The sequence below is a fragment of the Anomaloglossus baeobatrachus genome, chromosome 2 (genome assembly GCF_048569485.1).
Source record: "Anomaloglossus baeobatrachus isolate aAnoBae1 chromosome 2, aAnoBae1.hap1, whole genome shotgun sequence".
NCBI classification, from domain to species: Eukaryota; Metazoa; Chordata; class Amphibia; order Anura; family Aromobatidae; genus Anomaloglossus; species Anomaloglossus baeobatrachus.
The window spans coordinates 663463572-663477696 of record NC_134354.1 but is presented as its reverse complement, the minus strand read 5'-3'; the positions used below and the strand labels follow the sequence as shown (position 1 = coordinate 663477696).

Below are 14125 nucleotides of genomic sequence, written 5' to 3'. Positions count from 1 at the left end.
AACCACTTTTACGATGCTGGATTTTACTTTTTGTGGGTATTTTTCCCCCCAGACAAAAAAAAAAAAAAAAAGAAAAAAAGGTTTGTACTTACTATCCTGACAAAAAAAATAAAAAGGAAAGAAAGAAACTTGGAACTTAATGGTTGTATATAAAAGAAGGAAAAACAAGGAAATGGTTCTAAAAATGTATCGTATGAGCTCATGGGGAAAGGAAAACAAATGTACCTTCTCTTTATCACTGGCCTCTCGGGAAACCAAAGATCCCTGTGAATGATATAAAGAAAAAAAAAGTCAATATGCTACAATATGCCCAACTAACATCCAGATATATAGGAATCTGATCACACTGCGAGCCTTTACAAAATCATTACCGGAGGTTGCACTACATATTTTACAGTACAGTAAAACAATCTGTCTGAAATTTTGTGTAGGGAAGGTTCCAGGCATGAATAGAGCCGAGCGGCAGAACATCAATCCCTTAAACATCCATTACTTGCCACCAATCCCAGCGTCCCTTTTAGATCCCACCCAGTAAAACTGCTTCTCCTTTTGCCCTACATACTAAAAATGCCATTTGTGATCAAACGTTATAATAATGCCCACTGTTCCCTCTGGACAGAAGTATCGCTCTTTTCTGCCCCAACATAATAAGTCCTTTTGTGCACCCTACAAAACTAATAATCCCCCTTCGTGTGCGTTGAACATAATACTGCCCCCTAGAAGATGGGAACAGTAACTAATCTGTATCAACTCCAGGGGATGATGTCATGCGTATTTTCCAAAGTGCCTCTGGCTAGCCTATAAAGTCTTGTACTGGGCCAGCAATTAACCACATGTAAAAGATTATTTAAATATATATATATATATATATATATATATAATAAAATTTTTCTTTTTTGTATATACACACACGCACACACGCGAATCAGCTGCTCTAATTCTTTCTGCAGCATATTGAATGGAAGTGCTAATCAAGGTGTTTACATAAAACAGCCACTATAGAAAATAGCTGATTGGTGGGGTGTTGGGTTTTGGACCGCACCAACTATGGATAGTTCATCAATATCAAATTCCTGGGCAGCCCATCCTATAGACTGTACATACACTGACCGCAGCCTTCCATACAGCTTCTGCAACAGCCTCTCTAGATGGAGGAGAGCTTCAGCCTCATTCCTCATCTTCACACCAAGCCCAGGAATGTGGGTAATAAATTATGCAGGAATGTCATCCTGGCATTAATACCTTCTTTGTAATCGTTACCCTCTCCTTCACCAATCACCCCCTCTTCACTGTAGTCTGATCACAGTACATCCTCCGGTCTCGTGCTTAGTAATACACAAAGCTATTTCACAAAAGTAAAAATGTCCACACGGGCATCACTTGTCTGTAGAGGCATTACTGTGACCTCTGGATAGCACTATACACCTTCATCCTGGAAGGCTTGTGAGCAGCAGAGCAGGCCAGCTGCTGATAACCTTGTAGGAGACGACTGAGCACAAACCTTGGCTTTATCTGGACAAGACCCTTACGTGAGTGACTCCACGCACAGGTGACACTTAAAGTGTTAAAGAAATGTATCAAGCAAAAACACAACCTTTTATTTTAAATGCATTTTTAATATGAAAATATTATAACTTTTTTTTTGCAATTTTCATGGTCCACTACACCTAATATAAGACTCCAGCTTTTTGTCAGACTAGAAGCATTTACTGGCCATATTTTGATCTGGGCAAAGATTATTTTGTGTGGGGGAGAGAATAGCTGAGACATTGCCTGTTGTGAATGGTGGATCATGTGTTATCTACTGTGTATAATGTATCCTTCACTGTAATCTTGTCTGTGATGATAATAAAATGGCTGAAAAGTCTTTTCTATAGAACAAAAAGTGAGCGTCTATTATGAGGGCTTAGTGGCCAAAGTGAGAACTGCAAGAGTAGCTTTATGACGGCAGAATTGTGAACGCATTTGGTGCTCACACAATCATAATTCAGCAGTATTCCTGGTGCGAGTGGGCGGTTACATAACTGAATGTGTACGATTTGTAGAATTGCAGTCACGTGCAAACTAGGCACGATCAGCTTCTCTCAATAGAAGGGAATTGAGAGAAGCGCAGGAATCTAATCTGCAATGACTGCAAACATACAAATCGCTTACATGCAGACATATACCGTATTTTTCGGACTATAAGACGCACCGGATCATAATACGCACCCTGGTTTTAGAGGAGGAAAATAAAATTTTAAGCAAAAAATATGGTCATGACACACTTATGGGGCGAGGATCTGTTGCTGACACTATTATGGGGGTAATGTCCCCAAATTCTCAACTAAGGTACCCCATCCTGGTAATGATCCGCTGCCTTGTATAAAATCCCCATCCTTGTATATTATATGTCCCTCATCCTGGTATAGCCCCCATCCTGCTATATACCGCCATCCTGGTATATGCCCTCATCCTGCTATATACCGCCATCCTGGTATATGCAGTCATCCTGCTATATACCCCATCCTGGTATATGGCCTACATCCTGTGGCACACCAAAAAAACAAAAACAAAAAAAAAAACAAAAACAAATTTTTACACTCACCTTTCCTCCCTCCAGCAGCATCGCTCGTCCTCCTCTCTGTGTCAGCAGCAGCACCGCTGCCCTTTGTAAAGCAGTCACCGTTCCCTACAGCATCGCGATGTCCTCCTGTCTGCCGCCTGCTGATGTGTGGAGACTAGCGGTGCGCACAGCGATGACGTCATCCCTGTGCTCACCGCTCTCTACACAGTGGCCGGCAGATAGGAGGACATTGCGATGCTGCATTCAACGGTGACGGGTGAGTATACTTATTCACTGTTCGCCCCCGCGCTGATGATGATGCGCGGGGGGCAGTGAATACAGCCGCACATGATCACTCCAGGCTGTAGTTAACAGTGAACCCGCGTGCTCACCCCTGGCAATTATGTGCACATCCACCGTCCATCATCCCGCCCTCCTGTCAGTGCTGGCTTCAGCGTTGAGAGATAGGCGGGAGGATGGGCATGCATATGAAATGAGCGGGCCCACGTGATCACGGCAGGTGCTGCTACAGCCTGCGCATACCGACGATGACCCGCTCCACCGCAGCACCCTCATTCCCCACCGCCATGCCCTACATTCAGACTATAAGATGCACACTCCCCCCACTTTCCCCCAACATTTAGGGGAAACAAAAAGTGCATCTTCTAGTCCAAAAAAATACGGTAACCGTCTCAGGAATACCAGGAATTCGGACAGCGCTGTCACAAATCTGCAATGACATAGAAAGACGACTGCAAGCTTTTTGCCCACCAGTCAAACCCCGATCGGGTAATTAATTACATGTTTTAAGAGATTACAAAGTCAATTTTGTTTTTCCCCTTTCTGTTTGATATGGAAGAATAGATGGGATTTTAATTTTATATACACTTAACCTTTTTACATCTATTTTTTTTACAGGTTTTTTTTTTTTTTTCTTTTTAAAGGTTGAGTCCCTTACGGGACTCAACCTGTAACTTTTTTTTTTTTCGCTTATACTCTGTGCTGCAATACAACAGTATATAGTGAAGATTATGATCTTCTATGGAGATCAGTAAACAGCTGAGCTTTACAAGGGTACAGAGATAACAGCGATTGGAGTCTTCAGCAGTCTCATGATTGTGATAGTAAACAATTGATCAGAGCCCATGCACTTGAGCACGTTAATGTGCACCTTGAAATGCTGCTGCCAGAGACTGATCAATAGCTGCAACAGAAACTCCACTCCAGGCACGGCTACTAGCCGGCATCAGCCGGGATCGGACCAAGCTCAACAACCGAGACCCCTCGACGCAGGCGGACAACTTCCCACGTTAATTCACATCTAACATGGGATGGGTTAAGGGTGCAGGCAGATCGCCGGCTAGAAGTTCATGCCCATCAAACTTTTGCTTGCTGCAAAAACACATTTCGAATGAAAAAAGAAAAAAAAAAAGAAAAAAAGACCAAGCTTTTAGGAAAAATTATCTGAAGGCCAATAGACAAGCTCACCTTAAGATCATACTTCCTGTGAACTGTAAGGCGATGGCTGAACATATTTCTCATTACCAGCATATAGAAGTCTTCATTGTCTACACTCAGACGATACATCCCCAAAAACTGAGGCAAAAGTGTGCCACCATGACATTTCACAATATGCTAGAAGACAAAGAAATAAAGAAGTTAGCCACCAAATGTATATACAAGTAGCATTATATCTACAATATAAAATAAGTAAATGTATTTACGGTATACCACTGGAAAATTTTGATACAATAACTTTATTAAAAAAATAAATAAGTTTAGCTTAAAAAAAAAAATAAAAAACACATCCACATCCAGGAGAGTCCCACAAGTACAAATCAAGATTGTGAGAAGCAGGCACTAATCTCCTCTTGGCCGCAACACGCCGGCTTGGAGTTAAGGTCCAGTCACACATAACGAGATCGTGAACGAGATCGCTACTACGTCACAGTTCCCGGATCATTGTTGAGTCGTTGGTGAAATCGTATGTGAGGTGTCACACACACACACGACTTTAGGAACGAGCATGCGACCCGTATAACGATCTTGTAAATTGTCTGGAACCTGTCACACAACAGCTGTGGTAACAATTCCGATCTTGATTAGGGGCGTAGTGAAACGCAGTGAGCCACGTAGGCGTGCATTTGCGTCGCCTTTTCCACACCCCTCCGCTCCGATTGGAGGCCAATACTGCGTTCTGATTGGGCGGGCCTAAAAGGTAACTTTTGTATCGCGTCATCCTTTGTCACTTCTTTTGAGCTTTGCTTTGAGAATAGAACCTGCGACTCCACCCTGATTCATTCGTACTTTGTACCCGGTTGCTTGCTTGCTTTTCGGATCAAAGCTGCATCTGCACCCGGATTCATCCCTTCTTCGTTCCCGCGTGTTTATCAGCGACAACCAATCGGTGCAGAGGGGGGCGCGGAAACTGGGACGAAACTACACACCTACGTGCCACATAAAGTTCTAATCTAGGTCGTTAACGAAATCGTAGGTAGGTGTCAAACATACAGATCCATCCTGCCCAGCAGGACTCCAACGAGCCAAAAATGGCCCAGGCTGTTCAGCAGCGACCAACGATTTCACAGCAGGGGGCGGATCGTTGGTACGTGTCAAACATGACAAGATCGCTAGTAAAGTCGTTGTCGCGTCACAGAAATTGTGACATTGCAACGATCTCGTTCACGATCTCGTTATGTGGGAAGTGGTCTTTAGGCTATGTGCCCACGTGTGTGCGCTCTGCATCGCAGCGTAAAAGTCACTGCATGTCCGCTTCAGAGCGCAGCTGAAAAGCTCCGTTCTGAAACTTTAGTGACTGCAGAATTCGTGCGCTCTGGATGCTGCCTCTCCCTATAGACAGAATGGAGACAGCATGCAAATCGCACGAAAGAAGTGACATCTTGCTTTTTAGAACGCAGTGATTTGGCAGCATGCAAATCGCTGCGTTCCAAAACGCCACGTGGGCATGGATAATGCATAATCTTGATAGATTGTGCAGGGGACGCAGGACGCATGCAGTTACGCTGCAGTGCAATACGCAGCGTAACTGCATGCAATACGCAACATGGGCACATAGTCTTAATCAGTGTAGTAAGTTGATCATGCGACCTGCCACTCCATGCAATGCTAAAGGCCCCTTAAAAACTAGACTAAGGTTATGTTCAATATTATTGAGATAGACCTGGCTCACTCAACGTGGGGGTGCTCTGGAATAATGAGTCCAGTATTACAAAAATATATCCGGCACACCACAATGTAAGAGGAATCTTAGGTGTGGTTTGAAAAAAATGTTGATTTATTGTGTATATACAAAAAAGTCCGTCCAACGTTTCGATCCAAAAGGATCTTTCACAGGGACAATGGGACTAGTGTGAAGAAAAGAAAAAACATACATAAAATTAAAAACAAAAACAGTATCAGTGATACACTGTTGTGATTACATGATCAGACAAGTCATAAATACAAAGAAAATGGCAGAAACTGCAGAGACAAAAGAAACAAAAAAAAAACCGCTTAAATCCATTCATTTCATAGGCACCAATGGATGAAACATGGAAATCTCCATTAAGATAAGATAAATGACAATCTGTTGAGACATGAAAGAGACCATTAGAGGAGTGACCATACATGGTAATAAGACACGTACCTAGAAGTATAAAAGGATTGTCAGATCGTATCAGTACAAGTAATCATGGTCATCAAAGTATATCAGAAGAATGCGTAAGCGGTCTATGAAGGAGGTAAACAAGGAGATAGAGTTATAAATTGAACCAAAAAGTCTGATTACACAAGTCAGAAGGGAGAGGGGACATACCTCAGTAATTATACTTAGTGATATGGTGCTAAGGGAGTGTCCATCAAGGACGTGTTGTGGTGTCGTGCACGACGGGGAGGAATCCTAAAAGGGATAAATCGAAGAGGAAAAGAGAGGTGAGGGGTAATGCTATGGTCCTCATTTATAAAAGAAACGTAATGTCAATATTATAAAGTGCAACAGGAACCTGTATGTATCAACCTACCGGATCAGTGGTACTAATTAATGTTAGTAACACAATATCAGATGGGAGGCCCGATCATGTGACAGAGGGGTCACACTAATGCAATTCTTTATGTAACGTGATCTGTATAAGTAATGAAATGTAGAATATAAGTAATAGACAAGAGGACAAAGAGGAAAGAAGGGAAGGAAGAAAAAAATCAAGGTAAGAAGGTGAACATACCAGGGTGGGAGGAATCTCGCTAATAGATAGGGCATTAATATTAGACGTGGAGTGGGTCTCTGAGGGTCACTAAGAATGGAAAAAAATAAGCAAGATATGAGACATAATCATGTACGTTAATGAAATTTACAGATAAGAACAATTAGGGGTAGGTAATTCCATATGTACCTGATCTGTACGTATCGCTGAGTGTATGTCTGGTCTGTAAATTAGGGTATATTGGAAAAACGTATAGTAGTTCCCTGCAGGTGAGAGGTCCAGTTTGTCTAAGAGAGATTCCCTTATAGCAAACAGTGCAGGATTTCTAGATTAAAGAAAAAAGACCTGTAATAACTATACACTTGTCCCACATGGTGCATATAGGTCAGTCAAAAAGGAAAAGGATATATAATAGTGTACCTTCCAGGGAGGAGGAATGGCAGTACTGCCAGCCGAGGTTAGGTGAGAGGAAGCCTGCAACTAGAGGTAATATAATTGGAAATAATTTACAAGAAAACGAAAAAGTACGGAAAAGTATGAATGGACCATAGAGGTGCCATTCATGTAGTAAGATATGTCTCATATCTTGCTTATTTTTTTCCATTCTTAGTGACCCTCAGAGACCCACTCCACGTCTAATATTAATGCCCTATTAGCGAGATTCCTCCCACCCTGGTATGTTCACCTTCTTACCTTGATTTTTTCTTCCTTCCCTTCTTTCCTCTTTGTCCTCTTGTCTATTACTTATATTCTACATTTCATTACTTATACAGATCACGTTACATAAAGAATTGCATTAGTGTGACCCCTCTGTCACATGATCGGGCCTCCCATCCGACATTGTGTTACTAACATTAATTAGTACCACTGATCCGGTAGGTTGATACATACAGGTTCCTGTTGCACTTTATAATATTGACATTACGTTTCTTTTATAAATGAGGACCATAGCATTACCCCTCACCTCTCTTTTCTTCTTCGATTTATCCCTTTTAGGATTCCTCCCCGTCGTGCACGACACCACAACACGTCCTTGATGGACACTCCCTTAGCACCATATCACTAAGTATAATTACTGAGGTATGTCCCCTCTCCCTTCTGACTTGTGTAATCAGACTTTTTTGTTCAATTTATAACTCGATCTCCTTGTTTACCTCCTTCATAGACCGCTTACGCATTCTTCTGATATACTTTGATGACCATCATTACTTGTACTGATCCGATTTGACAATCCTTTTATACTTCTAGGTACGTGTCTTATTACCATGTATGGTCACTCCTCTAATGGTCTCTTTCATGTCTCAACAGATTGTCATTTATCTTATATCTTAACCCCTTAACGACCGCCGATACGCCTTTTAACGGCGACAAATTAGGGTACTTCTGATCCGCCGCTTTTTAACGGCGGTCGGAAAAAAGGGTCTAGCGCCCCCCAGAGTCAGAAAATTTCCGGGGTCTCAGCTGCCGGGGGTAGCTGAGACCCTGGAGATCATGATTCTGGCCGTTTTTTCCGGTCCTCGCTCACCTGATGACCGGTATACACCATATACCGATGATCAGGTTACAGTAAATGACCGCGCCGGTAAAAAAATCATTTATCTCCCATCTGGCATAAACAAACATGTCAGATGGGAGATAAATCTCCTCCCCCGGTCTTTTCGGGTCCCCCGGTGTCGCCAAAGTGTCCCCCCACCCCCCCTTCCTCCCGAAAATCTAACATGGCGCCGCACATACCGTCGCGCACAGCAGCGTGCCGGCCGCATTTCCCCCTTTTCTATGGTTTCTGTCGCATGTGCTATGACACATACGACAGAAACCTGCTCCCCAGGCCCTGGCAGGTCACCCCCTATTCCCACCCCGGTGTCCCCCGTATCTGTTAGCTCTGATCCCCCGCGGCCCCCTCCTCCTTCACAGTGCACACCGGTCACACGTGGAGAGCGCAGCTGTCAGCTTCCTGTGTCTGTGACTCAGACGCTGGCTGCTGCTGCACGGAGTCTGCAGCTGTGACCCGGGGAGGGTGGGTGGGTGCAAATTCTTTGCACCCACTCTCCTCAAATGGATGGTCTGCACTCCTAGAAAATGGGGGATACGTTCCCTGAACGTGCCCCCCATATTCTAGAAGGTCCAGAATCGCCGCGGGACTTTCACAATGGATTACAGCATGGACCAAATTTTTTTTTTCTTTTCAATAAATTGGCCAAAGAGGGAATGTTTTTGGGGAGTGTTTTTTCAAATAAATTTTTTTTTTTGTCGTCAATTTTTTTTTTATTATTACTGTCAATTAGTTATGTCTGGTATCAAATAGACGCCGTGACATAACTAATTGCTGGGCTTGATGCCAGGTGACATTACACATCTGGTATCAACCCCATTTATTACCCAGTTTGCCAACGCACCAGGGCGCGGGATGAGTTGGGGCGAAGCGCCAGGATTGGCGCATCTAATGGATGCACCACTTCTGGGGCAGCTGCGGCCTGCTATTTTTAGGCTGGGAAGAGTACAATAACCATGGCTCTTCCCACCCTGAGAATACCAGACCCCAGCTGTCAGCTTCACCCTTGGCTGGTGATCTAATTTGGGGGGACCCTATATTTGTTTTGTTTTTTTTATTTATTTATTTATAAATAATTAAATAAAAAAAAAAAACAGCTTGGGGAGCCCTCCAAATTGATCACCAGCCAAGGTGAAGCTGTCAGCTGTGGTTTGCAGGCTACAGCTGTCTGCTTTACCCTAGCTGGCTATCAAAAATAGGAGGGACTCCACGTCATTTATTTTAATTATTTTTTTTTCTTTTTGGGCTAAATACAAGGCTAGGCACCCTTTAGTGCCACATGAAAGGCACTAAAGGGCGCCAGCTTAGAATATGCAGGGGGGTGGGACGTTATATATGTTTGACATCTATCCATTCATCCATTTTAGGCTATGTGCCCACAATCAGGGTTTGCAGCGTTTTGGGTGCAGAGTGTTTTCCCTGCGTCCATAACGCTGCGTTGTGCAGTAGAAGCACAGTGGAAGGATTTTTAGAAATCCCATGCCCACTGTGCTTCTTTTCTCCGCAGCATAAACTGACCTGTGGCGCAGCTTCCCGAGCCTCAGCATGTCAATTTATGCTGCGGAGATGAGTGTTCTCTGCAGGTAGAATAGAACTAAAGTCCACAGCAGCCTGAACCCAAATCATGGGCATGGGCAGCTGCGTTCTCCTGTGGACAACACTCACATCTCTGCAGGAAGGCTGACACTGTATACTAGACGCCGTGTCGCTGGATCACGGCCACATAGCCCAACAGTGAGAAATTTGTTGCTACAGCAACATTTTTGTGAAGTACCTGTGGATTCAAAATGCTTACTATACTCCTGAATAAAATCCTTGAGGGGTCCAGTTTCCAAAATGGAGTCACTTGTGGGGGGTTTCTAATGTATAGGTACCCAAGAGGCCCTGGTAATGTGACATGGTGCGCGCAATTTATTTCAACTTTTCCAAAATTCAAATGGTGCTCCTTCCATTCCAAGCCCTCCCATATATCCAAACAGAGGTTTTTGGCCACATATGGGGTATCCCTGCGCTCACAAGAAATTGGATAACCTGGGGGTCCACGTTTTGTTGTTGCCTCTTGAAAAAGTGAGAAATGTGATGCTAAAGAAACATTGAGAAAAAAATTACAATTTTCAATATGACAAAGTAACGTTATCAAAATCTGTGAAATACCTGTGGGTCCAAAATGCTCAGTATACCCCTCGATAGAAGCCTTAAGGGGTCTAGTTTCCAAAATGGGGTCACTTGAGGGGGGTTCCTGCTGTTTAGGTACCTTAGGGGATCTGTAAAAGCAACATGGTGCCCGCAATCTGTTTTAGCCATCTTTGCTTTCCAAAATTCAAATATTGCTCCTTTCATTCCGAGCTCTCCCATTTACCCAAACAAAGGTTTCTGACCACATGTGGGGTATCGGCGCGCTCATAAGAAAGTGGGTAACAAAGTGTGAGGTCCAATTTTTGGTGTTACCTCTTGAAAAAGTAAGAAAATTAGTGCTAAAGTAACATTTTTAGGTAAAATGTTAATTTTTATTTTTTTTTCATTAGACATTACTTTAGTTCCTGTGAAGCACCTGAAGGGTTAATAAACTTCTTGAATCTGGTTTTGAGTACCTTGAGGGGTGCAGGTTTTAGAATGGTGTCACTTTTGGGTATTTTCTGTCACCCAGGCCTCTCAAAGTCACATCAAATGGGATGTGGTCCCTAAAAAAATGGTTTTGTAAATTTTGTTGAAAAAATGGGAAATTGCTGATGAACTTTGAACCCTTCTAACTTCCTAACCCCAAAAAATGTTGTTTCAAAAATTGCGCTGATCTAAAGCAGACAAGTGGGAAATGTTAATTAACTATTTTGTGTGACATAACTCTCCGGTTTATGGGCATAAAAATTAAAAGTTTGAAAATTGCAAAATTTTTAATTTTTTTGTCAAATTTCAGATTTTTTCACAAATAAAATAAAAAAATATCATCCTAAATTTACCTCTAACATGAAGCCCAATACGTCACGAAAAAACAATCTCAGAATCACCGGGATCCATTGAAGCGTTCCAGAGTTATAACCTTATAAAGTGACACTGGTCAAAATTGCAAAAAATGGCCTGGGCATTAAGTACAAAACTGGCTTCGTCCTTAAGGGGTTAATGGAGATTTCCATGTTTCATCCATTGGTGCCTATGAAATTAATGGATTTAAGCGGTTTTTTTTGTTTTTGTCTCTGCAGTTTCTGCCATTTTCTTTGTATTTATGACTTGTCTGATCATGTAATCACAACAGTGTATCACTGATACTGTTTTTGTTTTTAATTTTATGTATGTTTTTTCTTTTCTTCACACTAGTCCCATTGTCCCTGTGAAAGATCCTTTTGGATCGAAACGTTGGACGGACTTTTTTGTATATACACAATAAATCAACATTTTTTTCAAACCACACCTAAGATTCCTCTCTTGCATTGTGGTGTGCCGGATATAAGGTTATGTTCACACAGGGCTTTTTTGGTAAGTTATTTTCCCAGACCAAAACCTGATCTTATGGCAGGAAATCTAATTTGAGTCATCTGCGTTTTTAGTGGCGTTTATGCGGTTTTTTTTTCTCCACAAAATGGGTTGTATCAATGAAAAAACACTGCAAAAATGCTGCAAAGAATTGACATTTTCATTCTTTGAACTCTGCAGCAAAAATGCGGCTATTTGACAAAACAGACAAAAAATAAAAAAAATCTGCAGACTTTTTATTAGCATGGATTTGCATAAAACCAAGGCAAATCCACAGCTAAAAAATGCAACAAAAACTTACCAAAAAAGCCCTGTGTGAACATAACGTGTGGACAGATGCTTAGGGTAAGTATTTAGTGCAGAAATTTCTGCACTAATTCTTCATGCAAACCTCAGTACATACATGCGCTTTTGAGTCAGAATTTTTCCCCATTCATTAAATAGTGTGTTAAACCAGCACCAAAAACGCTAAAAAAACAATTGACCTGCTGCAAGTTTAAATCTGAAAGTAGAAAAAAAACAAAAACCAACAACTACATGTGGGTGAGACTTCAGGATGGTCACTCACTTTGCTGGCACCAGGAAACCCTAAGGGTGCTTCACACACAGCGAGATCGCTGCTGAGTCACGGTTTTTGTGACGCAGCAGTGACCTCATTAGCGATCTCGCTGTGTGTGACACTGAGCAGCGATCTGGCCCCTGCTGTGAGATCGCTGCTCGTTACACACTGCCCTGGTTCGTTTTTTTATTGTTGCTCTCCCGCTGATAAGCACACATCGCTGTGTGTGACAGCGAGAGAGCAACAATCCTGAATGTGCAGGGAGCAGGAGCCGGCGTGTGACAGCCTGCGGTAAGCTGTAACTAAGGTAAACATCGGGTAACCAAGGTGGTTACCTGATATTTACTTTCGTTACCAGCCTCCGCCGCTCTCACGCTGCCAGCGCCGGCTCCCAGCTCTCTGCACATGTGGCTGCAGTACACATCGCGTAATTAACCCGATGTGTACTGTAGCAAGGAGTGCAGGGAGCCAGCGCTCAGTGTGCGCGGCTCCCTGCGCTCTGCACATGTTGCAGCACAGCGACGCGTGTAGTTATGATCGCTGCTTCGGCTGCTGTGTTTGACAGCTAAGCAGCGATCAGAACAGCGACTTACAAGGTCGCTGTAACGTCACAGAAAATGGTGACGTAACAGCGACGTCACTGTCGCTTAGTGTGAACCCAGCTTAAAGGTTGGCTGAATCCACAGATCTGACCCAGAAGTATAATATGTATGGGGTCTTCCAGACTACCCTTGTGACAGATAAGGGAAAGAAGGATCCAGCCTGCTGAATTGTAGCATCTGATCCATAGAGCTATCTGGTCTCTATGGAGCCCGTTAGGGGGTTGATTCAGGAGCACACCACTCTTCTGCCTCTCCGCTTCTTTCTTGGTTGGCTTGAACTGTGCACTCTACAATAATGCTAGCGTAGGCAGCTTTGCCTCTCCATCATCGGAGGGATCCTGAAGCTGGACAGATCCGGCAAGCTTCAGAGCAGTGTTCCCCTTCCCAATTTGAAGACCTCCAACATGTGACCATTTACCCTCAGTCTGGCCCTAGGAGATTACAGTGTGTCCACCCATATCCTGTCCACCGCCATTAACTTGAGAATAGCGGCAGCTATAGGCATAGAAGTGGTGTCTAGGTATAGTAAAGTAGCCATGCGCTACGCAATGAAACCACCTATAGCGCCACCTGGTGGAAAACAATGAAGTTAGCTTTTTTTTTTCAAAAACGGAACGAGAGAAAAAAAAGTGATTTACAAAGTTGTAGGGCATCATCAATTCAATACGAATCGACACCTCGCATACAGAAATGCTATGATTAGAACGTGTAAAACTCACAAGGCTGCAGATGTGAAGCCATAACTCATGGAGACCTTCCTACAAGTCATTGGGTATGGTGGCTGCGTGGAGTGGCCTCCACTCTCACCTGACCTGACCCCATTGGACTTCTTTCTGTGAGGTCACATCAAACAGCAGGTGTAGGTGACCCCTCCACCAACATTGCAGGACCTATGACAAAGTATCACTGATGCTTGTGCAAATGTGTCACCTACCATATTGCACAACGTGCAGCAAGATACAGTATGCTGTCCAGAGCCCAGATGTGCATTGCAGCTGATGGTGGCCACTTTGAGCATCAAAGTTAAATGAGCGCCATATGCGTGACCAGCATTCAATGTTTTTTTTGGTGGTAGTGGTGGAGGGGGGGTGGGGTCATGGGTTTCATATCATAGCATTTCTGTATGCAAGGTGTCGATTTGTTTTGAATTGATGATGCCCTACAACTTTGTAATTCACTTTTTTCTCTCGTTCCGTCTTT

At 43.2% G+C, this 14125-nt stretch overlaps 1 protein-coding gene across 1 annotated transcript in view; it reads right to left on the bottom strand.

Annotated features, from left to right (window-relative positions):
• Positions 1-14125, bottom strand: part of PIP4K2C (phosphatidylinositol-5-phosphate 4-kinase type 2 gamma) — a 121323-nt gene that overhangs the window by 47898 nt on the left and 59300 nt on the right. The window contains exons 5-6 of the mRNA XM_075337083.1: positions 4034-4180; positions 226-264 (exon numbers count right to left, since the gene is read on the bottom strand). Of these exons, the coding sequence (XP_075193198.1) occupies positions 226-264; positions 4034-4180 (186 nt within the window). The remainder of the gene's footprint in view (positions 1-225; positions 265-4033; positions 4181-14125) is intronic.